General features: G+C 32.5%; 1 protein-coding gene and 1 long non-coding RNA gene across 3 annotated transcripts in view; one reads left to right on the top strand and one right to left on the bottom strand.

Annotated features, from left to right (window-relative positions):
• The window catches only part of dpr1 (defective proboscis extension response 1), a 226,592-nt gene that overhangs the window by 174,731 nt on the left and 24,123 nt on the right, over positions 1-27,738 (top strand). For both annotated transcript variants that reach the window (XM_086914594.1, XM_086914593.1), the window contains 2 exons: positions 9,994-10,213; positions 15,909-16,006. In XM_086914594.1, the coding sequence (XP_086770720.1) occupies positions 9,994-10,213; positions 15,909-16,006 (318 nt within the window). The remainder of the gene's footprint in view (positions 1-9,993; positions 10,214-15,908; positions 16,007-27,738) is intronic.
• On the bottom strand, positions 11,359-12,555 carry LOC147656547 (uncharacterized). The gene is made up of 2 exons (XR_015294250.1): positions 12,369-12,555; positions 11,359-12,068 (listed from the first exon to the last, which is right to left on the bottom strand). It is a non-coding gene; the product is annotated as an uncharacterized LOC147656547 (long non-coding RNA).

Below are 27,738 nucleotides of genomic sequence, written 5' to 3'. Positions count from 1 at the left end.
TTTCAAACGTTTCGTTCGAAAAGTGCTTCGTATTCCCGAAATTTAGCGATCAGAATTATTTCTTTTTTCGTATTTATGGTAAAAATTGATTGAATTTTTTTTTGTCAATCTATAGTTTATATTGTGAATCGATATTCGTATTCAATTATTTAACAGTTACTTTATTATATTTTATTGATTAATGTTCGTGTCAATCTTTGATTTGATACTACTATGAAAGAAGAGTGAATGAAATAGGGGAAAAAAGGAAGAGAGATTTATTAGTGGATTCACTTAAATTATCTTTTTTCAAATGTTGTATTCCTTCAAGAAAAAATTCTTAATACTCTAATATGTTATTTCAGAAAGATAGATTATCTTACAATTGATATAAATATTAAATAATTAATTGATAAAATTTTACAAAAGATTTACAATAATATGCAAAAATTCAAGTTTATAAACAATAGATATTTTACAATAATTCTGTATAGAAGATTAATTTCACCTCCTCTCGAATTTCAATTGTCCGCTTATAATTCTAAAATTTCCCAACTAATCTTCATTTCCTCTCCTTATTATTACTTTTCCATACTTGCTTGGAGCACACGGAATTTCTCCATCTATCTCGGGAGGAAAAAAGGTGAAAATCGACAAATAAAAAAACGTTGAAACGTTGATCAGGAGTTAATTAAACTTTGAATTTCTCGAAAGATCCTCGCCGCTGAGCACTGCATCGTTGTTAATTATTCGGTGGAGAATCTTGGACGAAGATGCAGGATGAATCACTGAAAATTAGGTTGCGAAGTGGAAGACAAGTGTCATTATTACAAGAGGCGTTTAATCGGATTTACCGGTCGAGCAATTCACCTCGACTCGAAAACTGGCAACATCGTTCAATTTGCATAACGATGTAATTTAACGCGTATCTACTTGGTCACGATTCTTTTTTCTTCTCCCGTGAACGTAAAACAGATTTAATTTAGAAGAAATTTTTTCGCCGATCTCTATTTTCATACATAATTTTGATGAACGTTTGAAAGTACTCTCTAAAAGTTTTGCCAACGTAATCGTATTTACGTTTAATTGGCTCTAAAATTGATGGATATAAAGTATATTTGCACATAGATTCGTATTTATTTACATGATGGAAATAGGTTTTATTTAATCGTAAATAAAATACGTGGTAAAATTTTAAACGAAGTAGAATAGAAAACAAATAGAGATAAAATTACATATTATTAACAATACTGATACTAATAATAGACAAAATGTTATAAATTTTACGATCATATTCCAATTAATTATTCCAATTAAGATAGGAGACGAAGAAATTAATAAAAATTTCAGATTCCAAATTTAATCTAATCGAAGAAATAATCTAAAAATCTATCCTTCGTTCCAAATCACTTTAAAATCACTCGTTCAAACGGAACGAAAATCAACGAAAAGAAAAAGAGCTACAACGTTCGTCCCTTCGTCGAACTGTGTGTGTAGTATCCGTCGCAATTAAGTTTGGAAGGAAGCCACGATTAGAAAAACCGGCCATTAAACAAGAGACCACGTCCACGTGGTGTGCAAAAAAAAGAAAAGAAAGATAAGGGCGCAACGAAAAGGGAGGAGAGGAAAAAGAAACTGCGCGGTTGCACGAAAAGGCTCGTTTCTAATAAACTATAATGTTCTACTCGAGATATTAGCATCACCGGTAACGACGAGCAACGTCGCGACACCGACGGGTGTCGGCGGTTTCCACGGTGGGGCGACAAAAGAGCAGCCACCCTTTCAGCGTTTTTTCTCTCTCTCTCTCTTTTTTCCTCGTGCCACCTTTAGGTCTCGCTCTTTTTCACCACTATTCTAGAAGTAGCTCAGGTAAGCTCATTGCCGCTGCTTACAAAGCTTACCATCCCTCGTCATCGTCGTCTTCTCTTTTTCTTCCATCCTCCTTCCTTCACTTCCTGCGCCCCGTCTTTTTTCACCCCTTTTTCACCTAACGCTCTCTTTGCCTCTTTTTTTTTTTGGAAAATGAGCGGCATCGTGAAGGTTTCCTCGAATTTTTTGTTTTTTTCCTCTTCTTTTTTCTGATTTTGTTTTATTCTCGTTCGGCAGCTAGGTTTCTCTTATCCTTCCGGGGATGCTCGTTTTGACGAGATGGTTGGATCTGGATGGATTTTGTGACGCGAATGTTAATCGATAAAAGACGTTTCATAAAAACTTACGAAAATGTGATTAGGTGGATGGTTAAATAATAGTTGTATAAATTTGATTGATCTACATGTTTGATTATTCGAAATTTTCTAATTTTCCCTGCTCTTTCCAAAATTTTGTTGGAAAATATTTAAAACGGGAATGGATTTGAGAATGGTTATAAAATTATAAGGTAATACTCGAATCAAATTGAGAATATATAAAGTAATTTTCACAATGGGGAAACGGGCAAGTTATGATTTAAAGTGTTTAATGTTTAATTCTTTCAACGTTGCTTGGAATTTTTTCTTATTTAATTTTCGAGAAAATTTACTTAAACAGTGTTTCACATAATTCCTCGCGAAATTTATGTATTTAAAAGAAATTTTTTTCCCCATTTCCACGCGAACGTATCCGAGAGACTTTCCACCGTGTGCAAAAGTTGCTGATTATTACTCGCACCTCGACCTGGAAACTGCATAAATCTGTCCTCGAAAAGGTAGTTAGTGCAATTAGAGGCACGCGAGCGGTTCTTTGCAAATTTCCAGCAGCCTCCCCGCGATGAGCTCCGCAATTTTGCATCGCGCGAATGTTCACACTTTGAAAAATCTCCGCCTATTGTCTATTTTGTACATTGTACAAAGAATGTTTCTACGATGGAGTAACAACAATAGTAACAACGTGGGATTAAAAAAAAAGAAGAAGAGATTATCCCTTTACTTTTAATATTCGTATTTTTTAATAACTTCATTTAAATTTTTAAAGTTTTACGGTACATGTCTCTTTTTTTTCAGTCAAGATGCTTAAGAAACATTATATATTATAGTTTTTAATGTTTAATTCTTGACAGAGAATCGTGGATTTCAATTTTTAAATATTTATTTCTATATTTTCGTATTGGTATATCCTTTAAGAGAAAACAACAAGCGTTGAATAAAAACGTAGATTTTTTTTTTTCAATTTTCAGCCTTCGAAATTTTTTTTACACTCGATATCCTCTTGCATCTTGAACGAAAAACATCCAATATCTAATTACACTCGCAATTTTTTTCAATTGAACAAATAATTTCCAATAAAACCCCATTAATTTTCACACAATTTTTTTCACGCGACAATCGCTCTTATTTCGTATAATCTACTTAACTTGACCGTGAAGAAAAATTTTGTCTCCCAATTCGAGGAAAGGAAAAATATAACGACGAAGAATTCGTCGATCCTGATTAAATTTTTAATCATTTTCGAAATCAACAATCTCTGGAAAAATTCTCTGACGATATTCTTTTTCAACGTTCATTTTCATTTTGGAGCGCCCTCGAAAATTCGCCGGGAGGAGGTTCCCTCGCCCGACGAGATCTGCCGCGTGCATTCACTCGTGCTCTTAAATCTTCAGCGAAATATGCACAACAATAGCGGCGATAATAAATTCACGCGAGGACATTAATTAGCGAACGCGTTGCGTGAAGATAAAAGTCGCGTTTTATCGAAATGGTCGTTTGAAAAAAAAAAAAAAGAAAAAAAAACGTGAAACGTATTTTCACGTGCTCGGGAACATTTTTATTTGGGTGGAAATGGCGGTTTGGCTCGAACCGGTGGATAAATATCAAGAAAGAGATAATCTTGTTGTCGATCTATTGACTCGAATTCGAAATAAATTACATTTTTTACTATTATTTGTCGTTTGTTGTGTACAAAGGTGATTCGGTGAAAGAATATTTTACTTTTTTTTTTAATGAAATGTCGATGAACAACATTTTATTTTTAATCTTGAAATTTTGTAATTGAAAATTTTTTAAATTAAATTTTGTAAAGCATTATGTATGAGACAATTTTTTTTTTTTAATCTGAAATTATTTATTACTTTCAGAAGGTGTTTTTGAAATTTCATTTTGTAAAATTTTGAATTATACAATTTAATTCTAATTGGTGTGGCGTATTGTCTTCAAGATTTAGCCAGCTTTCCAAATGTAGCGTTATATATTTGCTGAAACTGTTTAACCTTTGAGGAATTGGCAGCTGTTTGAGTTTCCAAAGTACTTTATCTCCTATTACGTGCAAGATACGATTACGATATAAATTCTATTTATCAGTTCTATTAACTTTCGTAATCTGTGATTTTACAAATCTTCATATTCTCCCGAAAAACTTAAAATTAACGAATGATTGAAAATAGATCAAATAAACTATCCATATATAACATGTACCACGCAAGAGATTACATTACCATTATTTTTACAAATTTTTGAAAATAAAGATAAATTATATTTTTCGAATTGACTCCGCGTTAAAATTTTTCAGAGGAAAGCTGAAACGAAAAATAATCCTCTTTTGCATTTTATCGTAATAAAAGCAGTTTTCAATAGTAATCTTATTCTTTCTTGTCATCCTTCTACTATTGTTTCATGGAAAATGTCAAGATACACAGGAATTATATGTAAAAAAAAGCTAATCAAGTACTTAAAAAAAACAGACACCGCAACATGATAAACGAGAATTGCAAATTTCAAAATTTATTTTTAACTTTCAACAGTCGCTCGATTACCCAATTTAATAATAATGATATTTTTAAATCGTAACAAATAATTCATTCCTCTTTGAAACAAGTCTTGATCAAATTTAACCAAATAAAAATTCGTCTTCCTCATCCCCTGGAAAAAATAATCCTTGGGCAAAACAACCCTATAAAAATTGTACTTCGTTCACACATCAGATGAAATCCTGTGAATCCCATATTAATTCTTAGCCAGTGTATACGATACACTGAAATAGTTTGTCTCGGCGCAACGATGTTATCTACGGTTTCGACGATCTCCATTAAAACCAGTAAATTCACTTCGACGCGGGGATAAATTTTAGAATTGTTATTCACTCGGATCGGTCCGAGATAATCATTGAACGAAATGCAACTGCATCATACCTCACGAGACTGGCCGCGCACGATTATTCTACGTTCATAATCCCGCGCCTCGAACATCGGTTAAGCGTGAACGATCCCATAAAAACGCGCATTAAACGTAGATTAAAAAAGGTTCGGTGGCGGGGAGAGAAAAATCCTTCTTCATCTCGATGGATCTTGCAATTTACATTCGAATAAACCGTTCGTCCGTTTCTTATCTCCTATGCATTAATGGATTTTCTACGTATTTTCCATTCAGATGAGGGACGCATGATTTCTTGCGTATTTCTTGGCGTGTCATCCACAGATTTTTCCACTTTTATCCTCATCGATTACTATTGAAAATAGTAGGAGTATTATTTTTTAGGTGTTTCAAAAAAATTGTTGTAGATTCACTTTTGACATTTGATATGGAAATTATCCGAAAGTAAATCCAAGAAAGGTTACTTGCATTAGCATAAAAATAGTACGATACATAAGATTAATTTTTATTCAAGTTCTTATTAAAAAATATTGCAATATTTTGTCTTCGAATGTAAAAATTCTCTAAAGGATTATGATTATCTTCGTATCGCCGCGTATATGATTAAAGTATAATTTTCACGATTTCTAGCAAAATTGCTCTCGATATCTCGATATTATTACGTCCAGGCCTTTTCTTCTAAAATATAGATAATCGAGATTAAGATGAGCAATCTTGTGCAGCGATGAACGCAGGTAAATTTACTCCCAGCCAACGTGGTTTTGTCCTTATGGCACAGAATCTTCTGGAAATAACCGATATTTTTCAGCGATAAAGGTGCAATTGAAAAATTTAATAATCCTCTCTTCCTCCAAATTTTGCTCTCATCATAACTTTCGTTGAATAATAATGCCCTCAGTAATGATAACGTTTAATATTCGAACATTTTAATGTGTCTACATTAAAATGTTATTTATTTAAAGAAGAGGGAAAATGAGATAGAAAAATGAAGAACGAACGTGGGCAAGATTTTAATTCCTTCGTAAAATCAGGGATATTATATAATCTCTGAAAATTCACTATTATCTTTGCTTCGTATCAATTATAAAACATCAAAATTATATATCTATTATTATACAAAGGAGAGTATTCGATAAATTTCACTTTGATTTATTTTGTTAATTATTCGAGCATATAATACAGCGTATTATTGGTATTGTTGACGTACCAATAATCGCACAGCATTATTATACCGACTAAATTACTTAAATAAATTAATTCGCACTTTATTTCGTGAAATTAATTCGTTTCATTCAGGTTGTTCAATTGTTTATCCCGTAACTCTATTGTAAAGCGCATTCCTACAATTTACCGCGATACACGATAACAACGTTATTTTTCATCCCTCGATTTCTGTCGTGCAATCTTTTGTCGTGTTTTTTTTTTTCCACCTTTTTTTTCCTTTTTTTTTTTTTCCTCTCCAATAACCCGGCATTTGTTTATGCCCATGTCACAATTTGTCCTTAACAAAAGGCCACCAATGAAATAAATGATCCTTTGTCGATCAGAGAAACACGAATCAGTGACGAAATCGAAAAGTGAGGATGGAAATTCATATTCCTTTATTTCATTCCCATTCGAAATGGTGCACATACACGTTCCACCGACTGATTTCCAATTCCAATTTTTCATCATTTTCACTTTTCGATCTCGACGACCAATTAAATTCATCTGACGCTTGTTTAAACAAAATAAACTTTGCCGCGTGTATTTTCTGCGCCACGCAGAAAGAACGTGTTTTCACGATCGAGTTTTAATTGATATGTAAATATCTGAGGTATTTTTTTTTCCGATGAAATTTCTGTTTAATCGAACTATTTTATAATTCTTGAATATTAAATTAGAATTGCGTGTATAAAACATTCTTCCTTTTTTTTTTTTTTTTGGTGAAATTGAAAAATTCATAATAATTCGAAACATCCACAACTTTTTGATTCGATTAAATGTAATAGAGACATTGAATCGAAGGAAATTTAATTATTTTCTCGTTCTGAATTTATTCTGACTATTCGTTCATAATATTTTTTTCTATTCTAAATTTTAAATGTTTTAAATTTAATAATACAAAGTTCTTCTTTTAGTATTAAAATGTATTGTGATATTAATCGTGTGATAAAAAAAAGTTTCAATAAATTCATTTTCTTATAATCCCACTAATAAATAGCCAATCACGAAACCGCTTCTTGAGAGAATGTTTCAAATCAAATAAATCGAATACAATTATTACTTGCCTCGAATTACCTTCCGATCCAGATAATTCCGGCAAAACTTCGGCAAAATCTAAAATCAATAATTTATTCGTATTTCTCTCGACAAGAGGACGAATTAAATCGAATTATTCCGCGACTTACGATTTTTCTTTCAGATACTGCCGCGTATCTGCATAACGCGTCACGAATCGAGGCAATAAATCCAACGAAATCTTTTTATCAGATCAGCTTTTGTCAGATAGCAGAACGTCCCCATACGCGCGTATCGAGCGATTATTCGTGTAATCGCGAGTTCCGCGATACCATCGTCCTCTTCGGCCACGATGATAAACGAGGGAACATCTTGGCAACGTTCGATCGATGAACACGTATTCTCTCTTAACCCCTTCTCTCGTCTATCCAGAGAGATATCCAGCAGAAAGAGGATGTCGCTCGTTCAAAAGCTTTCGAATAGATACCTTCCAATGTTTGTTCCCCGATATTTACCGGAATATTTCGGATAGAGACAGGATTTCGTACATAAAAGGATTCGAAATTTTGGTGAGATTTTCTTTTTATCTTCTCTTATTTTCTCTTGCCACTGATAATAATTTTTACTTGTAAACCTTCGTAAACGTTTCAGAACGTTGAAAAGTCCATGATATTTTTCTAATTGCATAGATAATTTAATGATTTTTGTGATATTTTATGATATTAAAATTTGAGTCAAGAAATATTGAAAAGTTGCTGAAAATTGGTCTCACTTTTATAATCTAATTTATTATAATTTAGCCTCTCAAAGAGCATAAGTTGTGATATTTTAATGATGATTAATTCAAGGTATTTTTTATAATTTTTTTTTTTTTGTAAATTTATAAAATGCTAAATTTTAAAAAAACCCACTTTGGATTAATTTATCCGAATAATGTAAATGATTCTTAATAACTTTCTTACAAACGTTGTCCAAATTTTTTCGACATCGTGTAAATTTATTTTCATTTTTATATTTTCAAATAACAATAACTGAACGTTGGAATGACTCGTTTCTAGTCATATCAGGCAAAAATCAAAAAATCATATTTTTCATCCGATTTTATCGGAGATTAAAGGATTACACAGTTTTTAAATTTGAATTAAAAAAAAATAAATAAATAAAAAAAATAATAGTACAATAGCTTATCGACAAATTAACCAGGACAATGTTCCGTGATACCGAACAATATACGAGGAAATATCAGTGAGCAAAAATTGTGGTATTAACGGAACAGGTTGAAATTCAAAACGAAAATCGATATCCACAACCCCCTCCCCCGATGAGTGGGGGTGGAACGGGCGTGAATCATATGTCCGTTATTCTTGCACGAATTTGATGCATCAACGGTGACTAGACACATTCTTCTTTCTGTTCGCTCGAAGTCATTGAACTGTTGCCTGATAGGACCTTTTGCTTGTCATAGTAAAATTGATGAATATTAAAAAAAAAAAAAAAAAAAAAAAAGAAGAGAGGAAAAAAAGAAGGCAGAAACGAAAAATGGCTTACATAGAAAAACTGGAGATTCGAAATCGTTTATGAAAATGGCATTTAAATATTTGAAACGTGATTTTTTTTATACACGGTTTTAAAAAAATCGTGAATTTTCGTTAAAAATATACTCGAAAAATTTGTCTTTTAAAAATTTTAGACTTCTTAATATTATCTTTGCAAATTTTACAATTATTCGAATTCATCATTAATCATTTTTCAATCCTAACATTCCCCCTTCTTTCCCCATTCTATTCTTCTTCAATCTTGAACAAATCTTGTATAAAAATTGTGTACAAAACAGATTCGTATCTTTTGCTCTAATAATTAAAAAGAAAAAAAAAGAAACGATACAGAAAATCGTGAAAAAATAAAATATCTCGAAACAAATCCCCCTGAAAGAAAATTGAAAAAACTCCTCGTTTAATCATCGTAGATATCCAAAATCCTATTTAATAATTTACGTCGATCCTTTTAATCTCATTCATATATGTATATATATATATATACCCAAAATTTCATACATATATATTGGAAATACAATTTTAAACGATTTAATAACCGGCGCATGTTTCAGCGAAGTTTATCCTCTCGTTCTCCGTTTCGGCGACAATTTCGCTCGCACATTAATTACCAGCTCGGTCATTATAAATGCACAGCGCCGAGGAAACATTCGCGTGCTAATCACAAAGTAGGTCGAACTGAATCCCCAGGATAGCTGAACGCTCGCTGCTTATACACCACGCGATTTCCTCGCGATATGAATAATTTATCGGCAACGGATATCGGGATAATAGCCTCTAAAATTGACACAGGCTGGGAAACGGCGTTTACCGACTATTTGACACGCCTCGTATCCCGACTTCTTATCTTTCTTCACGGCTCTGATCTAACCGGTATCCGAAATAAGTTTCGCAGTGAGATCGAATCGCATTGAAAGCATTGTAACGATTTCAATATTCGTGGACTTTGAATCGATGTGAATGTTTATTCCAAAAGAATTAATTATTTATTCACGTATACACGGGGTAGTAGAATAGAAATTTTGTAATATATTCAATGTAATAGTAATAATTGTAAATTCAAATTGTTTATAAATTATCGTACGTATAGAAATTGCGTAACGAGACGGGTCGATATCGGGAAGAGGGATTAACCAAATAATTGAACGTAAGCTAATGAAGAAATATATTTTTGTTTACAGAGGCACGGGCCAGAATAAACGGGCAAGCGGATATTTACGTGAAAACCGGCAGCCTTCTCACGCTCACCTGCCTCATGTCTCAAGGGCCTCACGACCTTGGCACAGTGGCTTGGTACCGTGGTAGCCAGCCAGTGGTTACGTCTCCTCATTCGGAGAACGACGTGAACGGCGAGCCTCGTATCACGGTCGAAACCGAATGGAGCGATGCCCTCACCTCAAGGTAAGCCTTTTATTTTTCCATTTTTCTTACGATTTATTCAGAGATATTATCGAGGGAAAGTACATATTCAAGAAATACGTGAAAGTTTGGTGATGAGTATATAAATGAGAAAGGAGAATAATAGATTAAATGTTTCATTTTGTAAAGATTTAGAAATAGTTGTAGCAATGAAATGTTTAATCCTATTGATTAAACGGGGGGATCAGGTGGCAGTTTCGAAATCGGAAATTATAATCGGATGTTATAAAATCTCTCAAATTCAATTCAAAAATTAATCATTGACCAACGTTGTTATCAAGATTGAGGGCAGAAACCAGGTTTCAATTTGAAAACTAGAAGCGAACAAGCAACGTATTGGCTACATTAAACCAAATCCCTGCCCATACATTCAAAATTACTTATCGAAACTGCAGTTATTATTCAACGCACTAATGCACGGGACACGTAATCTGATCATTTGGGCCAATTCTCGAAAAGTAGAGAAAAATGTGTCACTTCGCGTGTATATTATTCATCGCGCGCGAAATATAAATTTACTTTACAATCGTATAAATATTAAAATTTAAAAAAAAAAAAAAAGAAATCAATCGATACATTACTTCGATACATTTCTCGATATAAATAAATAAGTGATTGGAAGTAATTTGAAAATTTATTTTATCGATGATGTGTATATTTGTTGAATATTTAGTATCGCGAGGATTACAAGTTTACGTTTATTTGACGTTTTCGTGCCAGTTATTATCGAAATTTGAATTTGGAAATTTCACACGGTGTATTTGAGATTGATCGTACGTACACAGTTACGTACACATTTGAAGATATTACCGAGCACGCCTGTGAATTAATAGAATAGAAGTAGAACAATTTACATTCATGGAAAATTCAATCTTGACGGTTCACATCAACGATCCACGTCTATCGAAAGCTAGAATCCTTAATTAACAAATTATTTCATGAAACGCATAAATTACAATGAACAATGAATAATGAAAGGCAAAATATCTATATTCATTTCACGAAATTCAATTTCTATACTCGCGTATGCGATCATACATTCTGAAACTGAAATCCTTAATTAACACAATTAGCCTGTCAAACGTATAAATTGCAAGTCCATGTTACGAATTCATACGAAAACGGAATAAAACGATAATCTCTGTCTTTATTAAAAATTTACAAAGTTTATGAAACATCTTATCGTAACAACGTTCAATAACTCTCCATTATACTCTAATTTCTTGAATAAATTTTCCATAAATAGTCTCACTCTTTTTTTTCTTTTTTTTTTGGAACGATCGTTACTTGTCAAATTAAAATTATAAATCATTATCGTCGATAACATAAAATCAACAGAGAACTAGCTACGTAGCTAAAAAGAATAATTCCTAAAAAATAATTCTTTCGCCAATGTTCTACACAATTATCGTGGTAAGGGCGCCATCTTCGAAGCCATCCATCAAAATTACCGGCATCGATTGAACCGATATCGCGTAAATACCTCGATGACAATTCCTGACCCAGAGATTCCTCTTCCAAAGATGACGGGCGCAATGGCGATTAATTCCTGATTCTTGAGAGGGTTCTGAGAGAGAGAGAGAGAGTTCAGAGTGGACCCTCGTAAATTCGTCGGTGTGAAACAGCGAGGCTGACAATCGTCAATCACGTCCAAAAACAGACGCAGCACGGGTGCAATATTCCCGCGACGCACAAACGGCAGGGCTGACAAGAGCGTAGAAATGCAGAGCATGCCCGATGCGTCTTCACGGTGCATAGGCCGCCTGACAAAGGACTGCCCTGCGTCTCCTCCATAGTTGGAGGACCGGTAGAATATCGTGCCACTTGGTGGAACTGTCTGGATAAGGTAAATAGGGGATAAATTAATCTTGAATTTGATAATGAAAAGGAGAAGGAATATACTCGAATATTTGTTGTGATGAAGGTGAATTTGAGTGTGAAAAAATTATGTAGAATGATGTTTTGTTTTATTGAGAGAAGAAGAAAAGACGGAAGATGATGTTTGAGCGTGCTCTTTTAAAAGGAAATACAATAATTTATTAGATATAGTTTGGATTGGATCAGATAGTGAGAAAAAAGTTGAATATCAATTTTTGAACTGTATAGTCAAAAGTGCAACTATTTATCTACATATCACCGCATTTTCTGTTACTCCTTTCTTCTTTCTTTTCCTTTCTATTTTTCTGTCTCTTCCACTTGGTTCAGACATTCCTAGGAGATATTGAGGCACGTTGGAAATCTCGAGTGGCTGATGCACTTTTCATTCGCACCAACTTGTTTTTTCCCTTCATCTTCAACCTTCTTCGGAGTATTTCATCCATGAGCTACGATCCAAATTTGAATTTAAAGTTTAAAGATTGTACGAATTGTTGAAGATCCGTGAATGATTATAATCGGTGTTTCTTAGCTTATTGGGTATTACTATAATTTAATTAATATCTTCGATGATTCGATGATTTTTCTAGATTCTTTGTAGAGGATATTATTTATTAGAAAGGCTTGATTAAATTATTAATTATAAGAATAAACGTTGAGGCTGTTTCATAAATTCAGAGTTCAGGTGCATTGCATCGACACGGTTCCACATCCCTTAAACGATCGTCATTATCCTCAGGGGTGCGATACGTTACCGTGCAATACGATGAAACTAACTACTGAAATACGGCAAATAAATGATTAATCAATAATCTATCGAGACAAAGTTGTCAGAACTTCTTTACGAGTCCTATTGTCCTACGACTGGTGCATCTGACGTGGAATTATTTCCATCGATTCGAGAATTTATTGGAACAACGTTCAACCGATTTCGATCGTTGCAGAAAGACGATTTTCGTTATTATTTTTCACTTTATTTCCGATTTATTGAGATGGAAATCATCGCCAAGAAACTTTCGTAAACGATCATCTTCGAATTGATTTATAATCCAATTTTCACATCGTAAGGGTAATTTAGAGAGATGAATTTTTTATCCACTACTAGTAGTTTGGGAAAACTTTATTTGATTCGAAGAGAAAGAATTTTGAGAATAATACGAAATAAATTTTACACATTTTTGGATAAATATCTTGGAACAATTGGATAGTCAATAAAGAATTAATCAATAATTAATCGTATATTATGCAATAAATTCGTACGTTGTGAAATAAAGTATAGAAAGTGTTGTTATTTTGCGAATAGAAATTTGTAAAAATTAATAAGAAAAAGACTTATTCAATTCTTGAATAGAAATAAGTATAAGCATCTCTTTTCCAACCAATTTCCAATCGTCATTAGTCAGAAGGAAATACAAAAATACGAAAATGCTTTTCGTGACTGAAACTATATCCCTCCCAAGGGGACTATTTATTTTACTTACAACCGACACGTTACTCCCCTAACGTCAATGTGTACCAAACATTATGTTGCACCAGAGAAGAGAAGTATTTGGGATTATTATTACGAGGTTGAAAAGAATGATGTACAACACTATCTCTTGGATAATACGCTTAGGTGAACACGATTGTGGGATTTATTTTACGACGCTTGTCTATGATACCTGATATATATCCACCGTTTCTGAAAATGGTCATAGTGTGAAGATTTTTATCTCTGATGTTGCTGATCGTTTGGATTAAATGTTGTTGAAAATTTGGTGTAATTGATACAATCCTGGAAAAATAATTATCGATTATAATAAGATAGAAAGATTAACGCTTCTTGAATTTTATAAAAATTTGCAATGATACAAATTGGGTATTAAAGTTAAAGTTAAAAAAAAAATTAGAAACGTTTATCAAATAGTTTATCAAATAGGTACAAAATCAAGACTATATTCCATTTTATTCTATATTTTGATTTAATATAAAATGTTAATAAAGGGATTAGAGAATTTGAAAAAAATAGTAAAACATTAAATAAAATATGCAATCACTATTATTATCCTATTCAATGATTCATGTTATTAATTGAATTATTAAACACGATATTTTATTAATAATCAATTTTATTGGTTTGCTTTTAATTGTAATTAAATGGAAGTAATGATAACTATACTATTTACTTGATAAAACGTTTCTCGTTGGATATATATTTTATTGGTAACCGATTCTTCTTTAATTAAAAATATAAAGTTGATCGAACGTAATGAAAATTAATTTTTGTGTTTGTATTATTTATTTATGGTTGATACGTTTTTTTATAAAATTTTCATAAAATAAAATACTCTTAGAATATTCAAGAGTATTTTTTTTTTCAAAAAGTATTTAATTTGTCGGAAACTAAAATTTTAGCAAATTTTGATTTTTAGAATTTTGTCAAGTCATTATTTGAAGTTGTCGAGTGACATACATTTCTAGATTAAAATACAATTTCATATTAAATAATTTAATATTGCAGGGAATTAATTTTCAGATTGTTTAATTAGTCTACGTATAATAAATGTAAATTAAATTTCATACAAATATTTACTTCGATGCACAACCATAAATTTCAACGATAAATGAGAATTTCTTAATATAAATCTCAATCAAGACACCTCATTTAAAAATACAGACAGTGCAATTCAAATTCCCTGTTTATATTTAACTATTAAAAATAATTAAACACGGTAATTTTAACAAGAATTCTATTTAGAAAAAAAAAATTACACGATTCTATTTCAATCTATCATTATTAAAGTTAATTAAATACAAGAATTTCATATAAGAAATCGCAAGAACGAAGGAAACAAAAAAAAAAAAAAAGAAGAAGAAGAATCGCATAATTCGACTCGTAATTAAAAATTTACTGTAAATTTTTAATAAAACCCGCTTTACGAATCGTAGAAAAAAAAAAAAACGCTTCGAAATTTATCAGTTCAGGAACAGAAAACATTTATTATATATTTTATCCACAATTTATCTGAAGTGTGAAATACTTGGGGCTTTTTACCAGTAATTACGGTAATTCGTATTAATGAATTACTATGAAGTAATTAAAGTTTCGATTGATGAACGCCCGCTTAAATTGAATCACGAAACGCTTGTATTTTTCCCCTCCTCCCCTCGAACGATAGAGCGGCGAGGAGAGAATTCATGATACCGCGAGTGGTATTAACCGGCAATTAATAGCCGTTAGATCATCGTTGCTTCATTATTAATTTGGACGTGAATTATTTCGTGGAACCCTTATACCGGAACCGCGTATCGATAACCGCTCGCGAAATTAAAGCCATTTCTATCATTCGTGGGCGGCAATTGTTAGGCAAAATTTATGCGTCTGACGTGTTTTCGCCGTGTCGGCGGTGGCCGCGATTAAATGGGACATGATGACAGTCGAATTATACGACTCTGTTGTTCGCTTGATCCCAACACGGTATATGTTTTGAGGAAATGGTGTAATAATTTCATATTTCGCCTATATCGATTGTTCCGTCCAAGGATGACGGCCACTTGTTCGTTTAACGTTCGAAACGTTTGAGGATTATATGTGATATATGGGAAAGAGATATAATTCTATTGTAGTTATTTAATTTTTTTCTATTCAAATTTTCGAGGAATATTGATTTTCGAGACGGCATATTATTTATTCCAAAGAGATTGAGGATATGTTTGTCACAAACGATGCGATAAATGTGTTTCTAATTACGGGTAATTAAATATTTTACGGAATAATGGCCGGTTATGCTTTGACTAATATCGGTTTTTCGTTCTGTTACAGATTGAGGATCACCCATGCAAAGCCAAGCGACTCTGGAAACTACAGTTGCGTGCCCACTGTGGCGGAGAGAGCCAGCGTCAACGTGCATGTTATTAATGGTGAGTTCTATATATAAATTGCATGCCATATCGCTCTTAATACCGTAGTATTTTAGACAGGCTTGATTATACGGGATCGATGCATCAAAATCATCCCCAATTATATTATCTGTGTATCGTATACACACGTATATATTGCAATAGCAAAGCTATTATATCTCTTACAATTCGTCCAATTGATCGAGTCGAAAAGATACATCAATTTTCAGAATTTTTTTATCTTATTTTTACTTTATTTGCATAAAGAATTTTCAGATTTTTAAATTTCAGGGGATGGATAAATATAAAGTTGATAGGGTGTAACGTATTTCATCAACGATTAGATTTCTACCTCTGGTAAAAATTCTTGTCCATTTGAGAGAGAATTGGAGCCAGGAATTGTGTGTGATATATATATATACGTAATTCAAATAAAAAGAATCGATTGGAACAATTGAAAGCAATTTTTGAGAGATTGTCTTCGTCTTTCGAATTTAATGTTGAAAATTGAACAGCTCGTAACGGAAATACAATATTTTTTATCGTTAGAACGCATTGTAAAGATAGTTTGTACAATATGTAAACGGAATTGAATGTCGTAACACCGATATTAATTTTGTGTAATCCAAATTTGCTGCGATATATCGAATATCTTTCTCTCTGTATTCGTATATAAGTGTTTTCAACAATAGATTTCAATTACAGTTTAATTTTTATTTGAGGATAATTGAAATCAAACTGAAATTTCATTGTTAAACGATGAATTACATCATCAAAATATACGGATCATTGATTAACTTTTAAATAGGAGGAGAGGAACAAAAATAATCGGATCGAATAATTTTAACAATCTTTCAGCTTTCTTTTTGTTTGTATAATATAAACTATCTTCGAAGCTTCCTTCCACCCATCTTATCCGAATCCTATTGTCCGAATTTTCGTGAGTCAAGGATTGCACAAAAGAGCAAACAAAGGGAATCGATCGAATGCAAAAGCGAATCTTCCCAAGATTCCGTTATATTCCCTTATGTATTCTTACGATCGGTCGAGATCCCCGATCCAATTAGGAATTTTCGATTAGCAATATTCTGAAAGCATGGTAATCGCGTGTGTGTGTGTGTGTGTGTGTGTGTGTGTGTGGTAACTCGATAGGTAAAAATAAGATGAGAAGGAAAGGAGGAAGTAGATTAAAAGAGATTGGAAGGAAGATATTGTTGGATCGATGGGAAAATTATTTATTTATTTAAATGCGAGGTGGAAAGGTATGTAAAATGAGGGAAAAATAGAGGGATTATGCGTGTATTAAAATATTATTTTTTTAATTTCTTTATTAAAGTTATTATTAACATAATTTTCACGTGTATAAATATAATATTCATAGGAATTCGATGCGCATGATGTATTCAATTAAGAAATTCCAACGTGGCATGGTCGGCTCTAAATGTTCAACATACCTTGACTATCTGTTTCAAGAATTTGCTGTTTACATCATTCCATCATTATTTCTTTTAATGTTCGATTTGATAAATTTCATTTAATGAGTATAATAATTAATTTTCGGTTATGGTATATTAAATTAATTATTACTCTTTTTCCATGATCATTTTGCTTTACTTTATCAAGTTGGAATTTTCTTCGATTCCAGTTGGATTCCAGTTCATTAAAAATATTATTAAATGGTTAAATATTCGATGATAAATATTTGAGAAATCGTATATTGGGGGGGGGGGATCCAATATTTATTTTATAAAAAATACGGAATATTTAAAATTTTACGTAACTTTATTTTTTCTTCAAATAAAATACTCGTGTTCGCTGTTCTCAAAATTTATAATTATTATTCTTTCATTTACATATCCGTTAAATTTTCATAAACGTATTCCAAACTTGTCCAATCACAATTTGATAATTGTTATTTTCGATAAAGCATCAAAAATCGTCGAAAATTGTATGAAATAGTTCCATTAAATTCTAATCGTTTCTATCTAATTATTCGAATCTCGATGAACTTGTTTCGCATGAAATTAGCAAATTCATACGTGTGTGGCGATTAATCAATGAATCAAACTTCATTCCCTTCGTCAAATCAAAATGATTTTTACCTTGATTTCGATGTCGAATTTTCTCATCAAGGCTGTTTCACTGATGAGAAGATAATCGATCTTGTAAATAGGCGAAATGGTGAACCGGTAATTCAAAGATGTCTCTGGTTTTCCATCAGTCTTTATGTCCCTTTTGTCACGCCAACTGCACCGAAACGTAATTCGATTTTCTTTCCTGATCTTCGATACAATCTTCCATCTGGAACAAGCTTCTGACCACTGTCTCTTCCTTTTCTCCCTCCCCACTTCTGACTTCCTCGATATTTCTTTGAGAATTGATTTTTATGGATTATAATACAAGGAACGAGATGTGCATCGAGTGGAATAATAATTGGATCGCGAATATTTATGCGAAAATTTAATCAAAGGAGGGACAGAATGTTTTGGAACGACTTAGTTGAAAGAAAGATCTTTATTTTTAAATTCCTATACGAAATGTCTCTTGAGTGGAATTTTTGAAATTTCAGAATATCCATTTGTGCGGTATATATATCTGTGAAACGGTTGATGAGAATCATTTATAGGTGATGCAGTCACCATGCATGATTTTCTATTGCGTTTCAAGCTCTTATACGAAAGGAATCTATAGAACGAAGGAAACGCGTCTTTTCCACGTTATTTCTACCATTTCTCGGAGGGTTTTTATTCGACGTCGAACCGTTTTCTGAAATTTGAACGTCTCGTTTATGAACCGCGTAAAAACGGAAGAAGGAAACGAGAGGTGGAAGTTCAATTTCGCCTAAGTACAAGTTCCGAATTTTTACATAGTTTTGTTATAAATCGTTGACGGTAGAGAAGGAATATAGTGAAATATCGGTAATAAAACATTTTATGAGGAAAGGGAATAATTTAACTCGCGACTGATGTGATAATCATTAGACTGCGAATTTTTATGCAATTATGGAATTGAAATAGTCAATTAATATGTGGAAAAATGTAAAACGTATGCCACATTATCTCGACATACATTTCATGCGACAAAACGATAAATGAAACTTCAAGTTTTCATCGAAAAACGTGGGAAAAAATTTAAAATTTTGTCACTAAAATATACTCAGAATATAGGGAAAACCATGCCATTGAAATCCGTTTTTTAATCATCCCGATATCTCAATCCGTTGCCGAGATATAAGGATTCAAAGTGTCCATGGTGTTTTAACATAGAACTGAAAATATGAATGGTGGCGCCATCTATTGACCTACATATTTTAGAAGCGCGTACTACGTTTTTCCAGGAATCGCGTCTGTCGTTTGTCTGGAATTTGAGATAGGTCAGCGAAAGGAGGTGCGAGCGAGAGGTCCGAATGAGCGATAAGGAGAGAAATAGTGACCGATTAAAAAATTACCGTTTGCTTTACACGACGATATCTCGGGAACCGGAAGTCGTATCGGGATAAATGAAATGGCGTTTTAAAGAGCAAGGTTCAGCGCTTCTAACGGTCGTTCATTCGTTGACCGGAAGTCATTATTTTCGGAGTTATAGCGGTTCAAAGTTTTCCTAATTTTAATAACATTTAATCGGGTTTAAGGCAAACGATCAGAAATTAGCCTTTCATTTACACGATGATATCTCGGGAACCGGAAGTGATATCGAAATAAATGAGAAAGCATTTTAAAGAGCAAGGTTCCGCGCTTCTAACGATCATTTATTCGTTCACCGGAAGTCACTATTTTCAGAGTTGCAGCGGTCCGAAGTATTTTTACGTTTAATAGAGTTTAATCGAGTTTCAAATAGATTATTGCTGGTATTCAGGGATATTTCAGCCAATTTTTAATCAATACAATTAAATTTTACTTTATTTAACGAGCATATTCATGATCGTTTAATTTCAATTCAAGCGCAGATTGAAAAGTAAAATTTCACAATTTAAAAGAATTCAATTAAAAATCAATTGTTTCGCGCATATGTTTCAATTTTCGAGAAATTTTTATCATGAAAAACGATGATTAAAGGAATAAACAATTCGAGCGAATTCTACTGCGGAAATCAAATGCAGAACAACAAATTCCGTGCTCCGTAATGAAACCGTATATAGCGTCGATAAAATTCTAAAAAAATTAAATAAGATCAAATTCTTCGTTGTTCAACTCGCTCCCCCTCTTATTACTCGGGAAAACAACGGGAAAAATTAACCTGTTAGGAAATTTTTACAAAACGGCGATTCGTTCGGGGGGAAAAAAAAAGGGAAAGAAAGAATAGAAAAAATCTTTCGGAGCAAAAATTAGAAATGAAAAATTCAATAGCTAACCAAGTTCCCGCCCAAGTTATAGATGCAATAATCATCGACAAAACGTGGCAGCAGTTAATTAACTCCTGGCGCTCCGTTAATTTCGCGTTGTTCCAACAGCGGAGAACCCTTTAATTACAAACAGCCGTGAAATTCTAGACGATGGATCGATCCCTATCGACGATCGATACCGTGTGATCCACTCTCTCTCTCTCTCTCTCTCTCTTCGCCTGTTGCGCCTGTTCGTCCTCGATCTCCCCTCCTCTCTTTTACTCTCGATTCGTATCGCCACGTTTCATCGTTTCGAGAGACGAACTGAAAATTCAACCTCGAAAATCGAGTGGAAAACGAGCTCGAATTTCCAACGACGACTTTTCCAACCCGAAATTGTTATTCCGATGGAAACGTGGGTTATTACGAGGACAATCGGCCGTGGTTTAATTATGCGATATGCCAGCCGATCATTTTCGATCCTCGCTTCGCTCGGCTATCATCACGGTTTCCACGTTACGCGCCGATTACCGAAATTAACACGACTCGATTTAATTGCCGTGTCAGAGACCCGTTGTCAAGTTTTTAATTCTATTCCGTTTTTTTTTTTCTTGTGCGCGCGTTTTAATCGTTGAAGAACACTAAAATTGGGAGCACTTTGGAAATTGTTGGAGAAAAGATCGATCGGAATGGGTCTTTTAAGTGAGTACTGGCGCGCATTTACTTTTAGAAATTTCACAGTTGTAATTTTCGCGATAGTATCTTAGATATCGATTGATATGACGAGGGATACGATCGAATAAAAAATAACGACTTGGATAATTCTCTTTGTTTAAATGACAAACAGATCCTGTTAAATTTCCTTGAACGAGACCTTTAAACACGGTTACAAGGACGTATTGTTAATTGAGCCAATCGGGCAACTATCAAACTATCTTGGTTGTGTTTCACGCGTACGTCTTGTGGATAAGTTGGCACATTCTCTCGAGACAACGGACGATGTAAACTACATTCATACCGTGTCCTCTGCATTTTAACGTTGAACGCCAGTTAAACGTTAAAGCGATAAGAGAGCAAGCTAGGAATACGAGAGGCGAGAGATGTTAACGGTGGAAAGTTTGTGATGAAAGGTGGTGGGTGGAAGAAAAATGTCGTTTGTTTCGTTTGTTAAATGGATAAAATTTGCTCTCTCTCTCTCTCGAGGAAAGGTGGAGAAATGATGATTTTATCTCTCTAATCTTAGCATTGTTACGTCAATCATTTTTAATGTCAATATACTTCTTTGCATCTATCTTAATATTTAATTGATATTCGCTTTCTATTCAATTTTGTAAGTGGAATATTTTCGAAGCAAATACGATAAAAACAGAAAAATAGTTTTGAAAAGTTTAATTTTTCGATTCTTTTATATCCCTTGAAAAGAATTTGTATTTTTTTTTTTTTTTTTTGCGTTTTATATATATTGATACGTAAAAAGCAATTTATTATTCCACGATAAACAATATGCGAAAAAAAATATTTTTGTGCAAATTCAAAAGCACGTGGAAATTACACCGCGGTGCTAAAAGGATTTTCATTTCTTGCGGGAAAACAGATTCTACGCCGTGAATCTTGAGGAAAATTAACACGTAATTTTAACGCGATATTTATGAGAGGAATCCTTATATTTATTCATTAAATTTATTGACATTGGTGAATAAAATTCAATCAAAGCTGAACACGTGACAAATTTATTTGCTTTCTCGTAAACGATACACTATGAGAATTTTTATTATTCAATATAAATTTAACAAAACACGATAGAATTAACACGATATAAGATGAAAAAGGATAATGCAATATTGGCACAACGTAGTTAATTATTGCTTGCTAAATTTTATAATTGAACTCATTCAAGATCGTTTCGTCCAAAATGGTTAAAATTTTTATTTCGACAAAGATATCGTATGCTACACGTGAATATAAATATTCGATTTAAATTTGGAATCCTGAAACGAAGGGTCCACGGTGTTTTCTTCGGGCAATTTTACTCTGTTGCCTTTGCAAGCATCTCAGCATCATCGATCGCCACCGCGGTGACAAGGTTTGACGAGCTCTTTGACATTTCTGCGAGCCGAGGACCTGCACGATCATCTGTGTTTGACAGATTAATTAGTCTACAAGCATTTTAGAATGATGTGTAGTGTAGATCGGTCTAAAAAGGTAGCCAAAGAATCAAAGAGGGAATTTCTTACTTTTCGCTCTTATTTCCCTTTTATTTACCGTTTTCCATACCTCTTTTTCATCTGTTCCGCCGAGATTTTCAAGATACACCGGTAAGATTGGTTTGTTTTTCGTGCTTATGATCGACCGAGAGAGGATTCCGCCATGAATGGGTGATGGATCGGTGATTGAAGGCTGCCACGTTCCCTCGATTGCACTTCCTTTTGCTTGCTTTTTTTCCGCGTGAGATTTCTATGGAGATCGATTAGAAAGATATTTTTCCTTGCCCCGGGGCCGCTTTTCATCGGCGTTTATTAATAGAAATTCGTTTGAAATTTATTCCACTCGTTTTATTCGACTCGTGATTTCGAGCGTTGTATTTGAAAGAAATGGGAGATCGTTAGATGATCGATAGAAAAATTTTCTATTCAATTTTTATTCATAGATATCGAAATTTATTTAATAATATTCGAATATCGTGTAATGATAATATATTATTCATATCGAATAATGAAAATATTTAAGTGTTTTCCAAGATTTAATACTTGAAAGAACAATTTTTAAGAAAGGCAAAAGAATTCTTATGCGACAAAAGGAGCAAGTAGCAACTTATTGTTACTATACCAAACATTAATTAAATCTCTAATTAATTGAAAACATCAAGTGCAACAATGCAATTTACTATTAAATAATTAAACAATAAATATTTCTTCTTAATGAAACAGATATCTTCTTCACTAAAGAATCACAGAAAAGAATCCTAATAATGTCTTAAATTAAAGAAGAATTTTCTTTCTTTGAAAAAAATCTAATTATTGCACCGCTTTATCATCGTTCCGTTACAATTAATTAGAAACTTAAATACAATCTCAGATCATATATATAATATAATTCAAATCCCCTTTTCCTCTCCCCACATAAAAAGAAAGAAGAGAAAAAAGGGGAAAGAAATTTAATAAGAATCATGGAGAAGAGGGGGAGGAAAAAAACCGCGAGGAAAAGAAAGGGGGTAAAAATATCCAGCCAATCAGAGCTTTTCGTTCGAGCTCATTTGATATTCCTTATCGAGCAATCGTTCCAAGAAAGCGATCATAAACCAAAGGCGAACCATCCACCATCCCAAGATATCCAGATCGCAAAAGTTTGTGTCATCGATTGAGCAGCCAATCGAGCCGAAAGAAAATTATCGAGGCGGCAGCTCGACGAGTTATCAACCCCCCGATGAACGAGCGGGAACCGTGATGAGAGAGAGAGAGAGAGAAAGGGAAAGAGGGATGGAGGGTGAAGGTTTAACAAGATTAGCAGCGATCGCGAAGGCTTGCAACCTTGCAAGTCACTCGAAGATCCGGCTGGTAACCCTTTAACCCTTAGATGAGCCGCATACCGGCGTGGCATCCCTGATATCGCCATTTCCTTATATACCCTGTCCTCCACTCACGAGCCACTTCCGGTTAGAGCTGGATTCTACTTGGCTTCGCACACGCGCCAAAGGGAATGATTAAAGAGGGGTCGAGAATGATCTTGAACTTGATCTCGATCTGCTTGGATTCATCCTTTGAGTTTCTTTTTTTTTTTTTTTTTCTTTCTCTTCATGATGTTTTTTAGGGGGAGAATTGTGAAATCAAAGAGTGATAAAGCGATTGTGTGATTAGTGTACGGAGGATGAGTCTAAATGTTTTTAAATTTTTATTTCTATTTAATTGGAAAAAGGGGAGGAGGAATTTTATAAATACAAATTTATTTACTTTTCGCAACAATGATGTTAAATTGTTCTTTATTAATTGTTAATTTAAGAAAAAAAGTCACCACGTAAATTATTCATACGAGATCGCATTCCCTTTGATCCAATATTTTCTCTTCTTTATTATCATATCAGAATAAAAAGAAAAAATCCAGGAAACATTGTTTTAACGATAATTTTAAAAACGATCGATATTATTATGGGAAGCAAAATAACATAAAAATTGAAATTAAAAGAAAAGGAGAGAAAAGGAAGGAAATTTCTACAATCGTGTATTACATTCGGGATATAAATTTTCATAAATCTAACTCTGTACTCCTACTTTCGATTCTTTGCGTGTATGCCAAAGATGGCGGCAAGAAGCAAGAAACAAACGGCATAATAAATGTAAATATATTCGGTGGACATTATGCGCGATTCAGGTGCATTTCTGAAGGATGCATACGCCCGGTCGGATACGATTTTCCATCCCGTATTTCTATGGTAATCGAACCGGGCATAGTCCAAGGTATTTTCTCCCGAGTCTTCGAAAATACTTGGTAATTCGATATTCGTTGCGTATGTATGGAAGTTACGGGTATATCCGATATATCCGGTGTATACCGTGTGTTCGAAATAACCGCGAAATAATCTGCTCTCGAGCTCTCTCGGCTTCGTGTGAAAATTAAGTTTGGAAACGCGGTTAAAATTGAAACTGGCGAGATTCGTTCCGTGAGAGTAATGGTATTAATGGAGAAATAACAAGGAGGAAAGTTATTAGGATGCAATAGGGTAGGCGAGATGAGGAATTTTAAACGTAGTTTAAAACCGATTCGAAATGTCGAGTTTTTTTTGAATGAATGATTCGTTTGATATTTCATTTTGGTAGAAAATTCGAGTGTTTTTTTATTTTTTTAGATGCTTAGATTTTTCTCATTTTAATTAATATTATTGAAGGATTAGTGGAATTGAAAATAAAAAAACGTTAGGTAGAATATTAATTGTAATTTGAAGAAAATTGCTGTTTATAGGTATTTTCTCTTTAAAATTTTTGAAATATTTCATAAAATATAATAATTTTATGTAATTATGTGATACATTTGAATATCTTTGTACACCTCTGGATGGATATGCATCAAAAGAGGAAGTATAATAATTAGTTTAGAATAAAATATAAAATTTGTGTTAAATTAAAATAATAAACAATAAGTTAAATATTTTATTCAATAAACATGTAGTATAATAGAAATATTAACATGTAGAGGAAAAGGAAAAAAAGAAATATTTTTTTTAAAATTGTTCGAAATATTTTTATAAAAATAAATAAAAAACGTGCGAACAAAATCGTGCAGATATAAATAAAACATGTTGAAAAATCACGTAACAATGGACAAAACGTTCATATTAAAAAATCGTATATCTGTGAATCGTAAAAAAAAGAAAAAAGAAATAAAAAAAAGTATTTTGCGAAAAGAGATCCAACTGTGCATATTTTTATTACGAAATAAAATTTGATACTGAATTAATCCCCTTTTAAAAATGGAATCACATTATTAAAAATTTATATACAAATAACAATATATTAAAAATTAAAATGTTTACTATTTGGAAAAATTACAGATCAAAATTATCCAATGTTTCTGAATATTTGAATTTCATCCATAAACAATTCTTATAATTTTTTTTTTTCTTTCACTTCCAATGGAAAAAGAAATTCCTCGATATCAAATCAAAGGAACACTAAAAAAAAAATTTAAGATCAATAACAACTACGATATGAGAATCTGTAATCGAACCTTTTATGCAAGAAATATCTATTTCCTTCATTGCATCCATTTCTTTTTACAACGAAATCTAGAATTTTATTTCGTTGTTAGATATCAGATCGTTGGAAAATTTTAATAATCCTATCTTTACTATTCTGTGTGAATTCAGCTTTAGATTGTTACGTTTTCAAAGAGAATGAAAATAGTGGCAGAGTATCGAAAATTATATCGTCACGTTTAACATTTCAACCAGGTGGACGATGTTGTAAAACAAGATGGATTGAAGGTATTTTATTGCACGATAAAATGCAACAGATTATCATCACGAAATGACACTATCGAAACTGGCACACGTTTCAACATCGAAATAACGATTCTGAATCCATCAACGTCCTGAACTTGTATAAAGGTTCAATTTGAATAGTAACTTTTACACCCTCTCGCCATTTCTTTGGAAATCTTAAAATGTGGAACGTTTTAAAAATATACACGTGATGTTTAATATTGAACTGAGGCTAATAATTTTGAAATGATAGAGAATAGAAAAAAGATTTATTTCGATCAAAATTAAATTATTTGAAATTGAATTGGAATCTATCCAATTATAATTTTAAATTTTATAGATTGAGTTAATTAAAATATCCTGTAGATTTTAACGTGTATAAAATAAATATTGAGATTGTTTCGATTAATAAAATAAAATAATATAGCAGTAAATCATTTAATCATTTAAATTATAAATTGATATAATGTAATAACACAAATATAAATATTTTATAAGATTTTTATATTATATTTTCGTTACTTATAGAATGACTACTTTTTATGAGTGTCAGAAATCGCTCTTCTAATATTTATATAATTGATTTCATAGGCGGAAACGAAATCTCATGGGAAATCAATGAAATGCTCATCAAAATGAGATAAAAGTGAAATAAATAACTCGAAACGTGAGGTGAAAGAAAATGAAATCACGTTACATCATCGATGAATTCTTAAAAGCAAGAGCTTATTCTAAATATTATCTTTAACGCATATTTTAAAGAAATTACATTCTGCGTTTATCTAAAAAAATATTTATTAGTAACAAAATGGAAATAACATTAATTTATTCTCGATTCAAGGAAGAAATAAAAGTTGGCAATAATATTTCCATTATTTGTTTATAATAATATTCCATGTCAAATTAAATTGAATAATTTATTTGAAATGAAGAACACATAAAATGATAAAAAATAGACGAATTTCTACAATATTTCCGTTTGTGATAACAATTGAATTGTTAAAACTCCTTGACGATACACTAAGTAGTACAGATCAATAGTAATTCAGCCGATTGATTTTACGTAATTAAAAAGCATTTCTGACAAATGTCTGACAAAGTTTTCTCAATGTGTGAAAGATCAAATATTGCAACACAAACATGTTGATTAACGAAAAGACATTATATTGCGCGAGAACAAATGCAATCCTACGTGTCACCCATACGATCCAATTAAATTCCTCTCGAATAAAATCTGTCTCCGTCATAAAAATTCATCGCCAAAAAAATACACATAAAAAAAATAGAATATTTTAAGAAAATCAATATTCCAAATAAAAAAGCAATACGCTTTCAAAACAAAATTTCGTACAACAAACAAGCAACACTTTACTCTCCACCTCCGATTCTCCTTCGAAATAACCTCTTCTTCGTCATCCAAAAATTCATCCAATGAAATTCATCCTAAAAAAAAAAAAAAAA

Source organism: Apis florea, unplaced genomic scaffold (genome assembly GCF_048593485.1).
Source record: "Apis florea isolate Af1SG1 unplaced genomic scaffold, ASM4859348v1 contig_3696_pilon, whole genome shotgun sequence".
NCBI lineage: Eukaryota > Metazoa > Arthropoda > Insecta > Hymenoptera > Apidae > Apis > Apis florea.
This window is presented reverse-complemented; position numbering and strand designations above follow the sequence as displayed.